This window comes from Ostrea edulis, chromosome 2 (assembly GCF_947568905.1).
Source record: "Ostrea edulis chromosome 2, xbOstEdul1.1, whole genome shotgun sequence".
NCBI classification, from domain to species: domain Eukaryota; kingdom Metazoa; phylum Mollusca; class Bivalvia; order Ostreida; family Ostreidae; genus Ostrea; species Ostrea edulis.
Genome location: NC_079165.1, coordinates 45,452,103 through 45,475,644, shown reverse-complemented (window position 1 = coordinate 45,475,644; position 23,542 = coordinate 45,452,103). Strand labels below are relative to the sequence as shown.

General features: G+C 36.1%; 1 protein-coding gene across 1 annotated transcript; it reads left to right on the top strand.

Annotated features, from left to right (window-relative positions):
- The first annotated feature begins 6,279 nt into the window (after positions 1 to 6,279).
- Positions 6,280 to 23,245, top strand: LOC125679937 (SLIT and NTRK-like protein 2). The gene is made up of 6 exons (XM_056153385.1): positions 6,280 to 6,429; positions 6,563 to 7,505; positions 12,733 to 13,027; positions 16,925 to 16,928; positions 18,620 to 19,562; positions 22,707 to 23,245. Exons 2-6 carry the CDS (start codon positions 6,571 to 6,573, stop codon positions 23,143 to 23,145), a joined length of 2,616 nt encoding a protein of 871 aa, XP_056009360.1. The 5' UTR covers positions 6,280 to 6,429; positions 6,563 to 6,570; the 3' UTR covers positions 23,146 to 23,245.
- Positions 23,246 to 23,542: the final 297 nt, after the last annotated feature.

The following is a 23,542-nucleotide window of genomic DNA, read 5'->3' as shown; positions in this document are numbered from 1 at the left end:
CCCAGTAACCTTGCTTGTCGTAAGAGGCGACTAAATGGGACTGTTCTTCGAATGAGACCACAAAAACCGAGGTCTCGTGTCACAGCAAGTGTGGCACTGTAAAGATACCTGCCTTCTCAAAGGCAATAAGCGCTAAGCATAGGCCTAAATTTTGCAGCCCTTCGCCAGCAATGGTGACGTCTCCATATGAGTGAAAAATTCTCAAGAGGGACGTTAGATAATATACAATCAATCAGTGGTATCTGAATGTTTTGTGTGAAATTCCTCTGCTAATTGATCCCTATTTGTACGGAGTTTTCTGATCTTCCTCAGACTTCCTGCTGATTTCTGGTGTTTTACCGAGTGTTGGTATCCCTACACACCTATGAACCAGATTCGTATGGTTCGTTAGAAATATTTTCAAAGTTGCCTCATTTCTAATTGGAAAGTCGGTGCTTTGGTTTAGTCCTGTGTCTGACTTTGTTGCGATAAAGTGCGGGTTGATTTCCTTAGAGTACTAGTATAGTAGTATTTGTTACCATTGACCATATCATTTTCCCAGTCTACATCTGGTAGATTATCACCCCTCTAAACTCTCAAATTCTAGATGATGTGTAAAAAGGTCGTTCTCTATTTTCAATCTTCTAGCAATAAACTTTTGTTTATGTCTGTAATTCTTTAAAACATGAATACATTGTATATATTTTAAAAGATGTGAGTATTGATTTGTATAGCTTATGTTGTTTTGACACCAGCAGACAATAGTAATTTATGCATGTAAATCGTAAGTATATTTTAAGTGTAAAATAAGTCAAATTTAATACACTGTAGGCTTACCTCAATAATAAGCACTATGACCCCAGCTTTTCCTTTTCATTTCATAAATCCCCTTCCATGTAAAAATTAAAAATATATCTCCCAAAATTGACAATACTACTAAGCGAACCTATTTAAATGACATGTTAAACGAAATATTTTAAATCGAAATGTAGAAAGTTATCATGAACAAAAGAACAGTCTAATCAATATACAAAATGACCTCAAGAAAATTGTTACAAAAAGTTTTATTGCTGTAAGTTATACTACAATACAGTCTTAACATACTAAAAATTAACAAAAATATGAATTGCAGAAGACGTTGAAAAGGGGGTCTTTAATGTGATCAATAACCGTAAAATTTGAAATTTCATTTATGCTACGATTCGTCCTCCATGCAGAAAAAATATGACGTCATGGTGACACAAGTCCATGAGACACGCTGTACATGCGCTGTGAAAGCATGTCATTTTTAGTTGAAAAAGATATTATATAAACTGCAATAATCATTTATGTCACATAAGTACATCAAAATGGGGTTCTTGGGTCTCTTAATGTTTATTTGATTCTAGGCGTATGTATTTATAAATTCGGGCCAAGAAAGGGGGACTAGTTTTTGTGTCTCAAAACCCGTATAAAAAATCATTGCCCGATTCCAGATTTTTACCAGCTGAAATACATTAGGTCCATAATCTTAAATCAAATATTCTAAAGCAGATATCCAAAATTAAATTGTCTTATAGAGGTGGCAATCGCCTTCAGACGCTTGGAAAAATAATCTATGGTGAGCCACATGTGACATTTTTATGCATTCTATACGTATATAAGGTAAAAACAATATTTCAAGGCAATTTTTAAAATCCGGTTTCGATTTAGAATTTTTTAAGTCGAAAATTTAAGATTTCTTGTATATCAAAGGATAAAACAATTTTTTAAAATAATATTCAACAATTCACAATATAATTCAAAACATCAAAAAGGGGGAAGTTTTATCTGATGATTTGAATGAATGTGTGTCTCCTGCAACAAAGGTCTAGGTACAGGGAAAACAATTGAATTACGGGAAAGGGAAAGCATTGGAATTAACAATGCAAGCTCTGAAACAGGTGGTTCTATATCTACTAGGGCTGGACAGGTCGTTGATGAGGAATACCAACGTAGTTATAAAAAGTTTGTAAAGAAAATCAATATCACCGGTAATCCCTGTTCCATCCAAATTACTTAGATCAGAAAAGCAATTTAATTTCAAAGAAGATTGTCTGTTTTGCGGAAAACCAGTTCATGATAATGCAAAACGGAAAGCACATGGTGTACACTCGGCTCAAACGACACAGTTTCAATCAACTTTGGAATAGATATGCAGGGATAGAAACGATGAATGGGCAGTCGAAGTTAAAGGTAGGATATAATTTGCTAGGGACCTTCATGCGGCTGGTGCCATTTATCATAGTACCTGCAGTGGTCAGGGAGAAAGGTGCCAGAAGGTGTTTTCCACATGCAACGAAAATGCATCTTATTCACGAGGTCGGCCAAATACCAGCCACAAACTTTTCTTACAAGTGTCAAAATACTTGAAAGAAAATGACAACGAACAGACAACAATCAAAGATCTAGTAGACCACATGAAAAGTATCTCTGGAGACGAGGCAAATTCCCATGAAAATCAAATTTCTATAAGGAATCAGAAGTTCTAAAGTCAGACGAAGAGAATAAAAGGTTTCTGATAAAAACAGCGGCAACACTTATCAAGAATGATATAGGAAACATGCTGGTAGATAAAGCATTATATCCAATACAGGATATTCTGTCAAAAGTGGATAATTCACCAGACAGTTTATCATCATTTCTGAAAACCATAACTTCTGAGAATGTCTCATCTACCAAAGTTAATTCAATTGGACAAGCTATCACACAAGCCACAAGACCAGTGATAGAACCTCTTCAAATTGGACTTGCAGTGCAACTGCAGCATACGTTTGGATCCAGGTTTCGAATAGATACACTAAAGGTATCACACCGGTAATTATTTTCACTATATATTACTATAGAGGAAAAAAATTCATTAAAAGTCAGTTTACGGAATTGATGCCGAATAACGCAGTCAGAAATGTTCTATGTTACCCATCTCCTCTGCCGACACCAGAAAAACACCACCCTACGCGGCATTTTCGAAAATAAATTACCCGCAAACAAGACTACCCTCAAATCCACGTGTTTTTCACATGTGTGTAAACAGCCGGAGTACACCTCAGGAAGTATCCTCAGCTACCAACAGCAAATAGTTCCTTTGTATACACTTGGTTATTTCTACAAATTACACAAAATTTCCTAATCAGAGGTGCAAAAATTAAGAGAAAAGAAGAAGAGGAAATGAGAAAAATCGCGCACGGAAAAAAATATTTCTTTAAATATATGGAACTACAATTAACTAAGTTCATTTTGATTGGACAATTACCGGTGTGATACCTAAACAGCATGGGGTTTTGTTCATCATACTCTGAAGTCAAGAAATTCGAATCATCTGCTGTCATTTCATCAAGCAAGAGTCCTGTCCACTAGAAGCAATATTAAAGACATACAAATTGAGGGTGATGCAGATTTATTGATATGTCAGACAGCTGTTGATAAGGCAGACAATTACACAGTGGTAGTATATGGAGAAGACACTGATTTGCTGGTTCTGCTGTGCCATTATGCAAAAGAAGGCAGCCACAACTTTTTTTTACCTCTGACAAACAAATGTCAATAAAAAAAACCCAGAGTTTGGGATATATCTAAAGCAGTCAGTTCTGGGAATTGATGGTTGTCGTCAACTCCTTTTTATTAGCCGAGTTGCAACGAAGTTGAACTCGGCTATTGGTTTGGTGATGCGGACGGGCGGGCGGGCGGTTGGGCGTCAACAATTGGTTTCCGGATGATAAATCGAAAAGTTTAAAATCTAATCAAATGAAACTTTGATATATTGTTGGGTACCAGGTAAGAAAGACCCCTATTGATTTTGGAGAAAAAAGGTCCAAGGTCAAGGTCACAGTGACCGAATATAGAATGAAAATTTCAGAAAAATTTGGTTTCTGGATGATAACTCCGAAAGTTTAAATCCGAATCAAATGAAACTTGGATATATTGTTGGATACCAGCAAAGCAAGACCCCTATTGATTTTGGAGAACAAAGGTCAAGGTCACAGTGACCGAATATAGATTGAAGACAAATATGGTTTCTGGACAGTAACTCGAAAAGTTTAAAACTGAAATTAGTTCTTCACAATTACAAATATACCACGTCATTCCTGGCTTTACAATGTATCCCATGTAACTCGGCTCATGTACCCCTGGGTGCATATACTGATTTTTCATGCTTTAACAGGGTGTGGCACAACTAGTCGTTTGCATGGCATTGGACCTGTTACCTTGAAAAATATAATAAATGATATTTACATGTATCTAAAATCGTAAGGAGTTGTATATCTGCAAGAAAATGCTAGTAAAAAAGGTATAATCAAGGCGGGAGAGGAAGCATTAGTCAGCTTGTATGGCGAGCCACCTCTAGAGGGTTTAGAAATTCTCAGATGAAGAAAGTTTACGACCAAAACAATGTCAATTAAGAGGCATGCTTTGGTCCAAGTGCAGTCACTTCCACCAACTTCTAATGCTGCCATGTTTCACTCAATGCGAGTTTACTTACAGCATCAGTACTGGAAAGGCAAAACAGTTGCAGATCTCGATCCTACTGAATGGGGTTGGACTCTGAAAACTGGCAAACTCCTATCTATTGAAATGTCCAAACAACCTGCACCCGACTTCCTGTTGAAAATCATCCACTGCAATAGTAAAACTGACTGCGACAATAAGAAATATGGCTGTCGAAAGAATGGCATAGCGTGTTCAGGTGGATGTGGAGAATGTAGAGGAATCAACTGCTCCAATTCAAGAAATACTCCAGAATCTGATGATGAAAGTGAAAAGGAAACATAGATTTGAAATCTGTAATATTCCTAGTCCTTTACAATAAAAAGGATGTTAATTCCATATCTATTATCATTTTTTCCTGTTAATGTTGTAAACTATTTGCATCAATCGTACAAATCCAATCCTGTTATCAACTTACAAAATAAGTTGATACCAATTGATTTGATGTGTTTATTAAATATTCCAGATTCCAATGAATTTTTAAAAAATCACCCCAAATTCGTTCAATGTTGGTTGTAAAGTTATTATTTCAATTGCACAAATTCTGTAATTTGGGGTTAGAAAAAAGTTGTTACCAATTGATCGTTATTATTTTTCCCCACATTTCCACAATTTTTAATGACAATAATAATTAAAAAACAACAACAATATTTTACCCCAAAATCTCTTTTGATATTCCTTGTGAAATTGTTGTATTACTCGGACAAATCCAATTCTGAAATTTGAGTTTAGAATAAGTTGATACCAATTTATTTGATATACTAGTAATTATTATACATTACCAGATCTCCGCGATTTTTCAATAAAACCCCTATTTTTACCCCAAAATTCCTTCAATATTTGTTGTCAAAGTACATATTCAATCCTTTCATTGTAGTTCGGAGGGCCTCCATGGCTGAGTGGTTAGAGCATCGCGCTTAAAATCACACAGCCTCTCTCCTCTGTCGGCGCGGGTTTGAATCCCGCTCGCGCCGGTAAGTGAGAAAGTTTCCCAGTTTACTTTCGGAAGGTCGGTGGTCTCTTCCCAGGTACGTGGTATCTGGGTTCTCTCTTCCACCAATAGAAACTTGGCGCAACCAGATGACTGAAAATTTGTTGAGTGTGGCGGAAACATCAATCAATCAATCAATCAGTTCAGTTATTAAACATTTCCAGGTTTTCGAGATTTTTCAATGAAAACACAGTATTTTAACCCAACCCGAGCCCCCAACCTGGTTTACGCAAATTAAAGAAATGTATACATGTATTCAATATTTGTTTAAAATCAGTTGTATATATTCAATCCTTTCATTTTAGTTCAGCATAAATTGATACCCATTGATTTAATTTAGTTATGAAAATTTGTCCAGATTTCCGCGATTTTTAATGAAAACCCAGTATTTTACCCCCCCCCCCCCCCCAACCTATTTTACGCAAATTAAAGAAATGTATCCATGTATTTTTAATATGTTATTTGTACATATAAACACATTTGTTTTCAGTGGTAATTAGCTTTAGAGCAATTTTCTTGAGATTTGGCTTAAATTTTGATAGATTGATTACACCTTTGATTCGTGTTATAACAACTGCTTCTTTGAACTGAAGAAAATACACGTGCATTTGGTGCGTATCTAATTTGACAAGAATCCGCACTTAATAATTCGCATTATTTAACGCATCTAAATGTTGTTTTGTTTTATTATCATAATAGGCATTCGTGCTATCTTAACCACGGTCACTACATTGAAATATTGTGCAATTGTAATTTTTATGAAATGGATTATCTACTACCCTAAGTAAACAATGAGATAATCACGGCTTACGATAACAAAATATCACCGCCATGTATGGTTTATCTCAGTACAAACTCCACTGTCGAGGATGACTAACGATTGCAGGAAGCCACGACATCGAGGTCTTTTTGTTCATCTGACTACTGAACTTGGACAAATATTTCCTGTTGTTAGTGTAAGTGACATTATAATGTTAGATTAGTTAGTTTAATCACACATAAGAAAAGGGTACACTCTCACAAGTCTCATGCAGTTTATAAATGAAAACTTTTATTTATCTATTTTTAGTGTCGTTTTATTTTTTACAGAAACCACCATGCTGTCATTTTTCCATGGATCTGTCCAGATATTCCTCAAACTATTTGTATTTGTGATAGTTTGTGATTTAGTGTTAACACTTCATGGATGCCAGAAATCAGATATACAATCTGGAGTCCTGAACTGTTCGTTTGGTAACATTACGTCATATCCCAATGACGTCGAAGTTCCGTCTGATACCACCATTCTGGATATATCCCACAATTCTCTGAAGTATATAGGAATACTAAATACAACTACTCTAATTCATTTAAACCTTTCCTATAACTTAATACAGAAAATAGAGCATAATGCATTTTCAAAGTTGACAAATCTTGTTCACTTAGACTTGTCATTCAATCTCTTGAAAGGATCCAATATTCTCATTCAACGATATCGATTCGAGTTAAGCGAATTCCATTCCCTAAAATGGTTGAGTTTTCGAGGAAACCCGCTGGGATTCGTATCAAGAATGAGCTTTACTCAGTTTGGGTATCTTCACCTGGAAGAACTGGACTTGTCATTTTGTGGGATTACGAAACTGGAGGAAATGGCTTTGACAAATCTAGTGAGATTAAAAAAACTGTATCTACAGAACAATAAGTTGAAAACTCTTTCTGAGGATTCTTTAAGCACTTTGGGTGAACTAGAGGAGCTCCATCTGGAACACAATGACATCAAGATACTTGGACCTCTTCGGTTTTTCTCGTTACACATGCTTAATTTGAATAATAACAAGTTGGAGAGTCTGCCAGATGGCTCATTTTCACACCTGGCCGAACTCGAAAATCTGTTCATAGAATACAACAAACTAAAATATCTAACCCCGAATACATTTCCCGGTTCTTTAAAGATGGTCAGCCTAAAAGGCAATCCTTGGCGGTGTGACTGTAACATGAGATGGATCCTGGCAAACCCGACAAGTTCACAGTTTTTCCAGAACAATTCTTTATTGTAAGTATTCGTTTAAGCACAGTAAAAATGTTTGTTATTGGATATGAAAAAAATGTAGTTTTTGTCTTAGCAATACACTCTATAATCACGAACTGATCGGACGTATTTTATGAAGTTCGATGTCCCCACCCGTGACTGTAACAGAGCTGTATATTTCATTTCTTGCCACTTTATGTTCTCTGGTCTTAAAAAATACGTCACGTGTGTTTGCATAAGTCGATGGCTGTGACGTTAATGGTAGTTCAACGTGCAACAGAAGCAGAGAACATTACTAGTAACACAGTTTTTTGTTTTCAGTCAAAAACTTTCCGACCGCCAAAAAGCTGTGTCAGTGTTCTCTGCTACTACCGCACGTAGAACTACCAATTTAATATAGATTTGTTCCTGAGAAAATTCTTCAAATTTTGATATTAGTTGTGTGACAATTCGTTATTGATACAGATATTACTTACTCGTTTGAATTTTCCCTTGTGTTGACTTTCGTCGTCCTTTTCGTGCCAAAGCCACGTGATTCGCCATCGTGTATCTGGCCACCGGTGATCGAACCCAGCTGACCGATATTTATTAAATAACCTACAGATATCAACTGTATCTCTTCACGGTGAACTCAGAAACTAACAGTCGCGTTAATGAATTGGATAACACACAGTTTGTAATCTCTGGATGGGCAAATCTTTAAAAAAAAACCAAACATATTTATTAAGGCAATATCAAGAAATTTAGCCAAAATCGATTTCTCTCAATTAACTTTCATGTCATAATTTTAAACATATTTTATTGTACTGATAAAATAGTAAAGGTTTGAACACAAGATCCGACAATTTAATAGGTAAAAATTCTCAAATTTCGTATTATCACAGAGAATAAACATTTTTGGAAAAACTTTTATCAATGCAATTCGTAAAAATGGAACCAATTTGAATATATTGCAGAGTTACAACAGAGCGATAACTTCCAGAATCCGGAAGTATGTGCGTAGTACTTTATACATAGGCGAATTCCAACATTCTTCTTAAGCCTCTCATTGGTGAAAAATAGGAAATAATCATTTTATTTCTTACAAGACTAAATAGCAAATAAAGTTTAGAAATACCCCAAAGTAAAATCCGGGTATATATGTCGCTTGATCGTCTGCTAAGTGCTCGACGTAAACACCCGGAATGCTCTGGATTCCATTATGAAATTATTGCTGTTTGTTTTATGCCCCTTTCGAAATTTTTAACTCATGTTGAAACGTGGAGTACCACAAATTTAGACATATCCAATGGCGCTCGGGATCGTAACAGTGAGTGTATATCCGAAAGATCCGTGGCTCTCACTTCTAAATGCAGAACGTTTGGCGAAGGAGCAATCACTACTTAGATTTGACGCGGTCATGGCACGAGGGGAACTCGAACTCATGACATCCCGGCCACGAAGCGAATCCTAGATATCACTGAGCTACCTCGACCGGTTTGGAAGTATTGATACTGAGCATATAAAACATAAAATGGAATGTTCTTGACACTATCATGCAAGTACTACGATTAACTGAACGCACACTTACGGCCTGCGGAACACACACCTGTACATTGTGTTGTATATCATTGTAGTTGTAATTAAAGATATCTTCAATTATTTGAATTCATGTTAATCTGGCGCTCCATAAACTGCAACCAAACTCGATTCAAATAAAGTGTCACGCCCTTTTTGAAGTGGTGATCATCAAAAATTACTTTTAAAAATGTTATGGCATCTATTAGAGAACCACTGGACCAATTTCGATCAAACAAATCATCCTTGGGTTCAAATAAAGAGTCACGTTCCATCCGGAGGAAAGATAATCAAGAAAAGGCAAAAATACGATGGGGTCATTTAAAAATCTTTTCAAGAACCACTGGACCAAAAAAGTTGAAATTTACATGAAAACTTTAAAACTTCCTGACTTGGATTTAGTCTTCTTCAAAACATGGTACCAGAGTGCATGATGGGGCCACACTAAATAATACTGAAGTACAGATGTGAATTCAAGTTTTTTTTATGCCCACGCGACTATAGCCAGGAGCATATTGATTTTGTCCTCTCTTGTCCGAAACTTTAACCTTGCTCATAACTTTCAACGAGCAACGGTAAACCGATTAACCGACTAATCGGTCAGAAAGATGATAATCGGTTACAAATTTTATAACCTGTTAACCGTAAAATCTGGCAAAATATCTACATTTCGATATTCTGGCGGAATAAATAGCTGAAATGTACATTTCAAGACCAGTATATATATTTGTGACGGACGCCACTTAATGATTTGTAAGACTGTTCATCAAAAGCAGGCTGTGTTATAATGATAAGTAACAGGGTAGGTAAGAACTATTCTCTTTAGAGAAATCGAGAGGCATAGCCTTCATCGACTTCTCTTCGCAAGCATTCATGTTTTGATTCTGGAAAACGTGTAAATGCCGGAGTCGGTGACGGTTTATGCTTCGACCGACGTTTCGACTCAGATGTGCCTGGATTTACGCAACAGACAACTTGTTTTCAAACATTTAGCAGTAATGTACAAAACCGTCACAAGGAAGTCAAAACTTACTTGCTTTTAATCCATTTTCAACATGCTCCTGTCCCGGGTTTAAATCACAACTCTGTTTACGCCAGTCTGGTTTCTCTTAACTGGTCCCCTATTGTGACAGCTCCTAAGACCAGTTAACGTAAACCCGGGACAGGGTACATGTTGAAAATGGATTAAAAGCAAGTAAGTGTTGATTTCCTTGAGACGGTTTTGTGTATTACTGCTAAATGTTTGAAAACAAGTTGTCTGTTGCGTAAATCCAGGCACATCTGAGTCGAAACGTCGGTCGAAGCATAAACCGTCACCGACTCCGGCATTTACATGTTTTCCAGAATCAAAATATGAATGCTTGCGAAGAGAAGTCGATAAAGGCTATGCTTCTCGACTTCTCTAAAGAGAATAGGCAAGAACCTCTTCTAGTTGTTGTGTCTCTGTTCAGTTCATGTAACTTAAAACTCAATTTATTTTCTACGTAATTCCCTTTCTACACGGAAGGGATTTAAAAAAAAAAAGAATCAAAGTTAGTTTAATTGTTTTACTTGAAAATTATTTAGCAATAAAAGGGATAAAAATAAAGCAGCAGGGATATAACAAGGGCATTTTGTACAAAGTGTTGTATTGAATATACGACTTACATGTACATGTAGGGAAAAGTTCCTGCATTCAACAAAACTATAACAAAATCAAAATTTGTATTAGATAGGACCTGTTTTAAATTCATTTTCCTTACACAACTTACACTAAGGAAATTCCAAAGCTGCAAACTATTGGCAATGTATGACTTTTGATATTTGATTAAATTGATATATATTTTGTAAACCTTATCAAATCATTGATTCTTATCCGACACTAGTATTCAGGTATCCCCATGTTGTTAGAATTCAAGTTTGGTTTTGTCGTGATTCTTTGGGGCTAGGTTGGGGTCACAATATGGGGTCAAAATTGTTCATGAAAATAAATATTGAAAAAAATTCTTTCAAAAATCACCAAACAACATCAGGTCCATGGTGACTCAGGTGAGCGATATGGCCCATGCGCCCCTTGTATTTATGTGTATCACAAAGAACTACGCAAATAAAAAATAACAGTGTTTTGGGGTATTTTCGCAAAATTTGTGATACGCAAAAATAACCCGTTATACGGTACTGATTCAATACGCAAGAGCTTGCTCTGCGTATGGTCAGTTTTTAAATCGTGGCAGGCTACTGACAAACAAGTTGATGGTGCATAGGTTCCAACAGTCTCGTTTAAAGTCAGCATTTCGCAAAATTCTATGGTCGTTATAACTATCTAGTTTGCCAATACAACCTATCATTGGGTCAAATGCAGTCTGACGTGTTTCATGCCGATTGTTAGGCCGTTCTTGGCACACTGATTTTGACTACGGATAACTCCGTTTACCTGATCAAGCTCACGGCGGGTGTCAGAGGATGCTTACTCCTCCTAGGCACCTGATCCCACCTCTGGTGTGTCCAGGGGTCCGTGTTTGCTCGACTCTCTGTTTTGTATTGATTATAGGAGTTGTGAGATTGATCACTGTTCGTTATCTTCACCTTTCACACAAGAAAAATCCGTACATATCCTATTTACGGTGACGACTGGCCAAAAAAATAAATAAAAATAAAATAAATAAAAAAGGTGCGAGTCTATAATAATATGCAAAGGGATTGTCATGTTAAGTTTCCTGCAATTCTGATTTCCCGAATTTATCCCTCATTACAAACAAAACGAAAATACAGCGAAAATAAGACAATATAAAGTATTTATTTTTGTAATAATATGCAAACCGTATACATTTTATCCACAACCATTTGAAAGGAAAAATGTCTAAATTTTTAGAATATAATTGTCAATCATACCAAGACTCAAATCTTGTTTGGTCCTTCCGTAGTACACTAGTGATATTCAACAGCTTATAAAATAAAATTTTGAAAAAAGACAATTATGGTTATCCCACTCTGAGAATACGATCTAGAGTTCGAGGGGAGTTTTCAATGGCCATCTTCTTACACATCCCGTATCGAAAAATTACCGTGCAAAATGCATCCCAATGTCTGATTTTCCAATTGGCTGTTGGTTGGTTGTTTATTTTATGTGAAGACGTAAACAAAGGTAGTGATTGCGCCTTCGCCAAACCTTCGGTATTTAGAAGTGGGAATCACGGGTCTTTCGGGCATTACCTTAAAATAGGAGGTCCCGTGTCGCGGCATGCGTTGGCACGTTAAACCCTCACTGCTACGGCCCTGAGCGCTATGCATTGGCCAACTTCACTGGTGACTTTTCAATCTGAGAGTAAATTTTTCGATGGGTTTTGAACTCATGACTTCCTGGTTACGAAGCGAATGTGCTCTACCACTAAGTCGCGCGAATCTCCTCATTGGGTGGATTATCTTCTACTTGGCTGATAACTACCCAATTTGGCAGACTGGGTCCAATCTGTTATTGCCTTTAAAACGTCATTATTTTGTTTTCGTCACGATGACAAGATCTCCTATACAGCATAGAAATCAGGTTATTTTCTATTCTCAGCAGCAGACCTCAGATGCTGTTATTCCTCATTTGCAAGCTATAACTTATTTTATCAAAAAATAGGATTTTTAATCTGTCGTTCCTTATACAATTAAACACATGTAATAAGTTTTCCCAATCCAGTGTTTTTCTTCCATTAATTGTTGATTTCAGATGTACCTTTCCATCTCGGTACGGCGGGAAGAACATTCTATCGTTAGAAGTAGACGACCTCGTGTGTATGACATCAGCAGTTGGAATTCTAGCAACCGTTCTGTTAACCTTGACAACAATGGTTCTTCTGGCCCTTGGAGCAACTGTTGTGTACAAGAGGCACCAATGCATTTTTTGTAAAAAGGACTCAAGTGGCCAATATGTGGCAGTTTACACTCAAGATGATGGGAATCAAGATGAACCAAACGTTACAATATCAGACAGAAAAGGTCTCGTTAAGGAAGTAGAAATTTACGCTTGATTATGTTACGAAATAAATTTTTTGTACTTTGTATCCTATGTGTTTTCTTGGTCAGTCAGATTTTCAAATAGAAATAGACCTATTTTTCTCATTTGAAAATCTGCTAACTATCTTAGAGGAGAACAAAATTTGCCGGAGAATTTTACTGTGGCCAGTTCCAAAAGAGGATGCTCTAACAAATGAACTCGAGACCGCAGAATGAAGATCAGTTCTAACAGAAATAGATAATTTACGAGACGATAACATTCGAATTGATTATCATCTTTTGATAACAAAAATGGCGACATCTAGTGTGTCTGAAGGAAGTGGTTTGGAACTTTCAGGATACAACCCCCAATACAAGAATTATTTTTCTCTGATAATGGCTACATGCCTTTTGTCCAATGGAGAGATTTCTGTCAGAAAGATGTTAGTATCTCTTACAAAATATGCACAAATTCGATGGTCATTATAACAATCTAGTTTGCAAATACAACCTATCATAGGGTCAAATGCTGTCTGACTTGTTTCATGCCGATTTTTAGGCCGTTCTTGGCACACTAATTTTAACTACGGATAACTTCGTTTACCTGATCAATATATAGGGCTGACGACGGGTGTGACCGGTCGACAGGGGATGCTTACTTCCCCTAGGCACCCGATCCCACCTCTGGTATATCCAGGGGTTCGTGTTTGCCCATCTCTCTATTTTGTATTGCTTATAGGAGTTATGAGATTGAGTAATGTTCGTTATCTTCAAGTCCCGTGGAGATCCGGATGAGAATTGGTCCCCAGTACCTCTTGCTTGTCGTAAAAGGCGACTAAATGAGGCGGTCCTTCGGATGAGACCGCAAAAACCAAGGTCCCGTGTCACAGCAGGTGTGGCACGATAAAGATACCTCTCTTCTCAAAGGCCATAACCGCCGAGCATAGGCCGAAATTTTGCAGCCCTTCACCGGCAGTGGTGACGTCTCCATATGAGTGAAATATTCTCGAGAGGGACGTTAAACAATATTCAATCAATCAATCGTTATCTTCACCTTTCATCTCTTACAAAAATATGCACTTATCTTTCAATCTTGTTCAATAAAACAGATTGCCATAGGAGTTACATACATGTATTAAGAAAACTACCAGTGTCCATGGCTAGATTGTATTTACATTTGATAAAATGAAAAGCACCAAGAATATTGGCATTTCAACACTTTATTGATCACGTGACGTCTTCATTGAAATATCCTGGAAATAATTTCCTGAGTTTCTTAGGCAGTGTCTTTGGAACACGGACTTCGGATTTCATTGTGTTGTTACCTACAAGTAATTCGTGATTGTTAACTAGAAGCGTGTAACTAGCAAAAGGATAGTGAATACGATATCAGTTTTAAACAGTTTGGTACAAATAATATACATACGGGTATTTTTTTCTGCCCCACTTTAGCCATTTAAACGGGGGTATTGACCTACAGGCAATTTTTTATTTGTCTGAATTTGTCTACTTATCCTTCATGTCGTAAATATCTAAGACATTGATTATACCAAATAAAATCTCAAATACCTTGAACGGTAGCTATGAAACTTCAAAACATCTGTTTGACGAAAGAATATACATGTACACATATTGTTTTCAAAGTAAAAAAAAAAATCAAGGTCATTTGGTTATATTCTCCGGATGATATCTCAAATACAATTTGGATATTAGCAATGGAATTCCACATGAAGATTTTTATGGCCAAACAATAGTTATCTTTTCATAGAAGATGGTTGGCGGTTTCTAAATAACTTAAATACCGTTTCAGCGTTAGGAATGAAATAGCTGCAGTTCTGTAGTTTGTCAGATCGACGTAACCAATATTTACGACCGGAGAGCTACCAACTCCGCCAGGAGTGATTAACATAAACTCAGATAGTTCCAGATCTTGAGAGAGAAAAAACCATTTCTGAATATAAATAACCTGTAATAGTTGATATTCACCGTAATAAAAAAAAAAATGCAAATATATATGAAAGAGGTTTTGAATTTTGAGATCATGTAAACAATACCGCATTTACCTCCTGAATCTGAAAAGTTATCAAGGGAGGTAATTTGACAGTAAAATTAGCAATATATCACGGGAATAAACTGTTTTTTAATGTATAAACGTGTAACTTGTCAATGGACTTTTTACTTGATAATTGTAGAACAAATGTATGGCAAGCCTTTTTACTATTTATTCGTAAAATAAGATATCTCTTTAAATAAGTAAGATATCTCTTTACACTAGAAAGATATCTCTATTGGTTGTAGAGATATCTCTGTAAGTTAGAGATATATCTTTTTATGCTAGGGAGATATCTCTTTAACCAAAAGAGATATCTCTTTCAACAAAAGAAATATATCTTTCACTAAAAAATATAATTCTTTAAACCAAAGAGATATCTCTTTATGCTAGGGAGATTTCTCTTTGAGAGGCATCTCTTAAAGCTAAAGAGATATCTCTCAAAAAGAAAGATATATCTCTCTAGCATAAAGAGATATCTCTCTAGCATAAAGAGATATCTCTCTATATCAATGTAAAAAGAGATATCTCTTTAGGGCTTGCCATACAAATGTCATATCATATGTAAATTAAGTTAATACACCTTGACATGGTTGTAATTTTTTTTAAAAGTCTATTAAATTTACTGCTTTTTGAAAGCAAATTTGGCCCCAGAAAACCAGTATAATTATCAAGGGGTGAAATGAATTTCAATTATCAATGTTGACGTAATTAGTTTTTGAAATTGGTTGAATTTATTATTAGACTATGTATCATGGAAATTTTGTATGAGTTTCATCAAAATCTACATGTATTTAATGCCACTTTCCACATTTTTCACAAAATGCTTGATGCTTACTGATTTTGACTCTTAATTAGTTGAAGATATCATCAATTCATTTGATGCGCGCAACAATTCAATGAAAGATCTCTTGAAATAAATAACGATATCTTCAATCCTGAATTAGAGCGCGCATTAATTGAATTGCTAATATCATTGATTATTCTGCTAGATTGATGCTTGCTATAGTTGAATTGTTGCTCTCATCAAATGAATTGATGATATCAACAATTGGATTGATCTGCGCTACAATTCAATTAAATAGAGCAATAATTCAATTAATGCGCACATCAATTGAATTATTGCTCACAATAATAGAATCATTGCTCTCTTTAATTGAACTGTAGCGCGTATCATCAATTCAATTAATGCGCGCAATAATTCTTTTCGAGTGAGCAACTATATAATTAGAGATATCTCCAATTGAACATATCCACAATGGAATGCTCTCTATAAAAGAACTGATGCGCGCATTAGTTCCTTATACAAAAGCGTTGTAAATAATCAAAGATATCTTCAATTGAATTAAAGAGTTCATCAAATCATTTATACGGAGGTCCAAATTAAATTTTGCGAGCAATAATTCTACCACATTGATGTGCGCATCAAATATATTATTACTCTCGTCAATTGAATTTAATTCGCGATAGAAGTAGTAGAGAACGATTTCCAATGTTGTAACCCCCCCCCCCCCAAAGAACACCTATTTAAAAAAAAAACAACAACAACTAACCGAAGTTTTGTACGAAACTTGCACGGCCAATAATTTCAATTTTCTTTTTATCTATAACCTCCACTTATTGCAGTTCCATCTTAAATTTTGAGGCAAGACTGTAATTTTATTTTTGCAATTTGAAAACCGACAATACTCCTATAGTATATTCTTATGAACTCTCAAATTCTGCATGATGATATTTTCCGTATTTTATGTGCAAAAAGGCCATTATCAATCTTCTAGCATTAAACTTTTTTAATGTCTGTAATTTCTTAAAACATGGATATGTATTAATTTGATGTAATTATTGATTTATATTGCTTATGTGGTTTTGACACCAGCAAAGTAATTTTTGGATAGAGGTCCAAATCGTAAGTTTTTTAAGTGTAAAATAAGTCAATTCACATAGCTCAATAACAAGCACTATGACCTAGTTCTTTTTAGTTTTATAAATCCCCTTCCATGTAGAAATAAAAAAATCAATATATGCACCCAGGGGTGCATGAGCTGAGTTTCATGGGATACATTGTAAAGTCAAGAATGATGTGGCATATTTATAATTGTGAAGAACTAATTTCACTTTTAAACTTTTCGAGGTACTGTCCAGAAACCATATTTGTCTGAAGTTTTCAATCTATTTTCGGTCACTGTGACTTTGACCTTTGACCTTTTTTCTCCAAAATCAATAGGGGCCTTGCTTTGCTGGTATCCAACAATATATGCAAGTTTCATTTGATTCAAATTAAAAAAAATTCGAGTTATCCTCCGGAAACTAAATGTTTTTGGAATTTTAAATCTATTTTCGGTGACTGTGACCTTGACCTTTGACCTATTTTCTCCAAAATCTATAGGGGTCTTCCTTACCTGGTACATAACAATATCTTTAAGTATCATTTGATTCGGATTTAAACTTTCGGAGTTATCATCCGGAAACCAAATATTTTTGAAATTTTCATTCTATATTCGGTGACTGTGACCTTGACCTTTTTTCTCCAAAACCAATAGGGTTTTCCTTACCTGGTACCCAACAATATTTCAAAGTTTCATTTGATTCGGATTTAAACTTTCGGAGTTATCATCCGGAAACCAAATTTTCCTGAAATTTTCATTCTATTTTCGGTCACTGTGACCTTGACCTTCGACCATTTTTCTCCAAAACCAATAGGGGTCTTCCTTACCTGGTACCCAACAATATATCAAAGTTTCATTTGATTAGATTGTAAACTTTTCGAGTTATCATCCGGAAACCAATCGTTGACGCCCAACCCCCACCCGCCCGCATCACCAAACCAATAGCCGAGTTCAGCTTCGTTGTAACTCGGCTAAAAATATACCCTCCCCCTCCAATTGACAATACTACAAAACACAGGTGCAAACCTATTTAAAGGACGTATGTTAAACAAAATATTTTAAAACGAAATGTAGAAAGTTATGAACAAATCATTAAGAACACTATGTTCAAATTATAGCCTCTTAACCCCGCATTATTACGTACACTTGATTCGTGAATACGTTGTGACTGCTTCTTTTGCATTACATAACTTAAGAAAATACACGCGCATTTGGCACGTATCTAATTTGTCGGAATGGTGTCAAGAATCCGCCCTTAGTAATTCACGTTAATTAACGCATCTAATTTTATTTTTAAATATTATCATGATAGGCTTTCGTACCTTCTTAATCACAGTCACTACATTCAAACATGGTGCGATTGGTTTTTTTTAAAAATGGATTATCAACTACCTAAGTAAATAATGAGGTAATCACGGCTTACAATAACAAAATATCCTCAGCAGGTATGTTTTATCTCAGTACAAACTTCACTGTCGAGGATAATTATTGCGGGGAAGTCTTTTCGTTCATCTGACTACTGAACTTGGACAAATATTGCCTGTTGTTAGTGTAAGTGACATTATATTGTTAGATTATTTTGTTTTGTGAGTTAGTTTAATCACACATAAGAAAAGGGTACACTCTCAAAGAAATGAAAACTTTTATTTCTCTATTTTTTTTTTTATGTCGTTCTATTTTTACAGAAATCACGATGGCGTCATTTTTCCATGACTCTGTCCAGATATTCCTCAAACTATTTGTATTTGTGATAGTTTGTGATTTAGTGTTAACACTTCATGGATGCCAGAAATCAGATATACAATCTGGAGTCCTGAACTGTTCGTTTGGTAACATTACGTCATATCCCAATGACGTCGAAGTTCCGTCTGATACCACCATTCTGGATATATCCCACAATTCTCTGAAGTATATAGGAATACTAAATACAACTACTCTAATTCATTTAAACCTTTCCTATAACTTAATACAGAAAATAGAGCATAATGCATTTTCAAAGTTGACAAATCTTGTTCACTTAGACTTGTCGTTCAATCTCTTGAAAGGATCCAATATTCTCATTCAACGATATCGATTCGAGTTAAGCGAATTCCATTCCCTAAAATGGTTGAGTTTTCGAGGAAACCCGCTGGGATTCGTATCAAGAATGAGCTTTACTCAGTATGGGTATCTACACCTGGAAGAACTGGACTTGTCATTTTGTGGGATTACGAAACTGGAGGAAATGGCTTTGACAAATCTAGTGAAATTAAAAAAACTGTATCTACAGAACAATAAGTTGAAAACTCTTTCTGAGGATTCTTTAAGCACTTTGGGTGAACTAGAGGAGCTCCATCTGGAACACAATGACATCAAGATACTTGGACCTCTTCGGTTTTTCTCGTTACACATGCTTAATTTGAATAATAACAAGTTGGAGAGTCTGCCAGATGGCTCATTTTCACACCTGGCCGAACTCGAAAATCTGTTCATAGAATACAACAAACTAAAATATCTAACCCCGAATACATTTCCCGGTTCTTTAAAGATGGTCAGCCTAAAAGGCAATCCTTGGCGGTGTGACTGTAACATGAGATGGATCCTGGCAAACCCGACAAGTTCACAGTTTTTCCAGAACAATTCTTTATTGTAAGTATTCGTTTAAGCACAGTAAAAATGTTTGTTATTGGATATGAAAAAAATGTAGTTTTTGTCTTAGCAATACACTCTATAATCACGAACTGATCGGACGTATTTTATGAAGTTCGATGTCCCCACCCGTGACTGTAACAGAGCTGTATATTTCATTTCTTGCCACTTTATGTTCTCTGGTCTTAAAAAATATGTCACGTGTGTTTGCATAAGTCGATGGCTGTGACGTTAATGGTAGTTCAACGTGCAACAGAAGCAGAGAACATTACTAGTAACACAGTTTTTTGTTTTCAGTCAAAAACTTTCCGACCGCCAAAAAGCTGTGTCAGTGTTCTCTGCTACTACCGCACGTAGAACTACCAATTTAATATAGATTTGTTCCTGAGAAAATTCTTCAAATTTTGATATTAGTTGTGTGACAATTCGTTATTGATACAGATATTACTTACTCGTTTGAATTTTCCCTTGTGTTGACTTTCGTCGTCCTTTTCGTGCCAAAGCCACGTGATTCGCCATCGTGTATCTGGCCACCGGTGATCGAACCCAGCTGACCGATACTTATTAAATAACCTACAGATATCAACTGTATCTCTTCACGGTGAACTCAGAAACTAACAGTCGCGTTAATGAATTGGATAACACACAGTTTGTAATCTCTGGATGGGCAAATCTTTAAAAAAAAAAAAAACATATTTATTAAGGCAATATCAAGAAATTTAGCCAAAATCGATTTCTCTCAATTATCTTTCATGTCATAATTTTAAACATATTTTATTGTACTGATAAAATAGTAAAGGTTTGAACACAAGATCCGACAATTTAAAAATTCTCAAATTTCGTATTATCACAGAGAATAAACATTTTTGGAAAAACTTTTATCAATGCAATTCGTAAAAATGGAACCAATTTGAATATATTGCAGAGTTACAACAGAGCAATAACTTCCAGAATCCGGAAGTATGTGCGTAGTACTTTATACATAGGCGAATTCCAACATTCTTCTTACGTCTCTCATTGGTGAAAAATAGGAAATAATCATTTTATTTCTTACAAGACTAACTGAAAGAATAGCAAATAAAGTTTAGAAATACCCCAAAGTAAAATCCGGGTATATATGTCGCTTGATCGTCTGCTAAGTGCTCGACGTAAACACCCGGAATGCTCTGGATTCCATTATGAAATTATTGCTGTTTGTTTTATGCCCCTTTCGAAATTTTTAACTCATGTTGAAACGTGGAGTACCACAAATTTAGACATATCCAATGGCGCTCGGGATCGTAACAGTGAGGGTATATCCGAAAGATCCGTGGCTCTCACTTCTAAATGCAGAACGTTTGGCGAAGGAGCAATCACTACTTAGATTTGACGCGGTCATGGCACGAGGGGAACTCGAACTCATGACATCCCGGCCACGAAGCGAATCCTAGATATCACTGAGCTACCGCGACCGATTTGGAAGTATTGATACTAAGCATATAAAACATAAAATGGAATGTTCTTGACACTATCATGCAAGTACTACGATTAACTGAACGCACACTTACGGCCTGCGGAACACACACCTGTACATTGTGTTGTATATCATTGTAGTTGTAATTAAAGATATCTTCAATTATTTGAATTCATGTTAATCTGGCGCTCCATAAACTGCAACCAAACTCGATTCAAGTAAAGTGTCACGCCCTTTTTGAAGTGGTGATCATCAAAAATTACTTTTAAAAATGTTATGGCATCTATTAGAGAACCACTGGACCAATTTCGATCAAACAAATCATCCTTGGGTTCAAATAAAGAGTCACGTTCCATCCGAAGGAAAGATAATCAAGAAAAGGCAAAAATACGATGGGGTCATTTAAAAATCTTTTCAAGAACCACTGGACCAAAAAAGTTGAAATTTACATGAAAACTTTAAAACTTCCTGACTTGGATTTAGTCTTCTTCAAAACATGGTACCAGAGTGCATGATGGGGCCACACTAAATAATACTGAAGTACAGATGTGAATTCAAGTTTTTTTTATGCCCACGCGACTATAGCCAGGAGCATATTGATTTTGTCCTCTCTTGTCCGAAACTTTAACCTTGCTCATAACTTTCAACGAGCAACGGTAAACCGATTAACCGACTAATCGGTCGGAAAGATGATAATCGGTTACAAATTTTATAACCTGTTAACCGTAAAATCTGGCAAAATATCTACATTTCGATATTCTGGCGGAATAAATAGCTGAAATGTACATTTCAAGACCAGTATATATATTTGTGACGGACGCCACTTAATGATTTGTAAGACTGTTCATCAAAAGCAGGCTGTGTTATAATGATAAGTAACAGGGTAGGTAAGAACTATTCTCTTTAGAGAAATCGAGAGGCATAGCCTTCATCGACTTCTCTTCGCAAGCATTCATGTTTTGATTCTGGAAAACGTGTAAATGCCGGAGTCGGTGACGGTTTATGCTTCGACCGACGTTTCGACTCAGATGTGCCTGGATTTACGCAACAGACAACTTGTTTTCAAACATTTAGCAGTAATGTACAAAACCGTCATAAGGAAGTCAAAACTTACTTGCTTTTAATCCATTTTCAACATGCTCCTGTCCCGGGTTTAAATCACAACTCTGTTTACGCCAGTCTGGTTTCTCTTAACTGGTCCCCTATTGTGACAGCTCCTAAGACCAGTTAACGTAAACCCGGGACAGGGTACAACGTGTGCCACTTGTGGCCAACTTCACTGGTGACTTTTCAATCTGAGAGTAAATTTTTCGATGGGTTTTGAACTCATGACTTCCTGGTTACGAAGCGAATGTGCTCTACCACTAAGTCGCGCGAATCTCCTCATTGGGTGGATTATCTTCTACTTGGCTGATAACTACCCAATTTGGCAGACTGGGTCCAATCTGTTATTGCCTTTAAAACGTCATTATTTTGTTTTCGTCACGATGACAAGATCTCTTATACAACATAGAAATCAGGTTATTTTCTATTCTCAGCAGCAGACCTCAGATGCTGTTATTCCTCATTTGCAAGCTATAACTTATTTTATCAAAAAATAGGATTTTTAATCTGTCGTTCCTTATACAATTAAACACATGTAATAAGTTTTCCCAATCCAGTGTTTTTCTTCCATTAATTGTTGATTTCAGATGTACCTTTCCATCTCGGTACGGCGGGAAGAACATTCTATCGTTAGAAGTAGACGACCTCGTGTGTATGACATCAGCAGTTGGAATTCTAGTAACCGTTCTGTTAACCTTGACAATAATGGTTCTCTTGGCGCTTGGGGCAGTTGTTGTTTACAAGAGGCGCCAATGCATTTTCTGTAAAAAGGACTCAAGTGGCCAGTGCTGTATACAGGGTAATTTTCGCCCCGTGTTATTTTCGGCTTTCTACACTTGCTGGCGGTTTCGCTGCGATTCAAATTCGCCCAGACACAGTTGTGTTAAAAGAGAGATAAGAGAAAAACTGCTGGGTCCATTCTTGAATTCACCCACTGACAACGAGGATGAAAGGGGCGAAAATAAAACGGGGGCGAATACTTCTCTGTATACAGTACCGGTATGTGGCAGTTTACACTCAAGATGATGGGAATCAAGATGAACCAAACGTTACAATATCAGACAGAAAAGCTCTCGTTAAGGAAGTTGCTTGATTATGTTACCAAATAAATTGTTTGTACTTTGTATCTTATGTGTTTTCTTGGTCAGTCAAATATCAATTTACTTAGGCATCGAAATAGACCTAGTTTCCTCATTTGAAAAAAACTGCTAACTATCTTAGAGGAGAACAAAATTTGCCTGAGAATTTGACTGTGGCCAGTTCGAAAAGAGAATGCTCTAACAAATGAACTCGAGCCCGCAGAATGAAGATCAGTTCTAACAGAAATAGATATTTTACGAGACCGGAGAATGAAGATCAGTTCTAACAGAAATAGATAATTTCCGAGACCGGAGAATGAAGATCAGTTCTAACAGAAATAGAT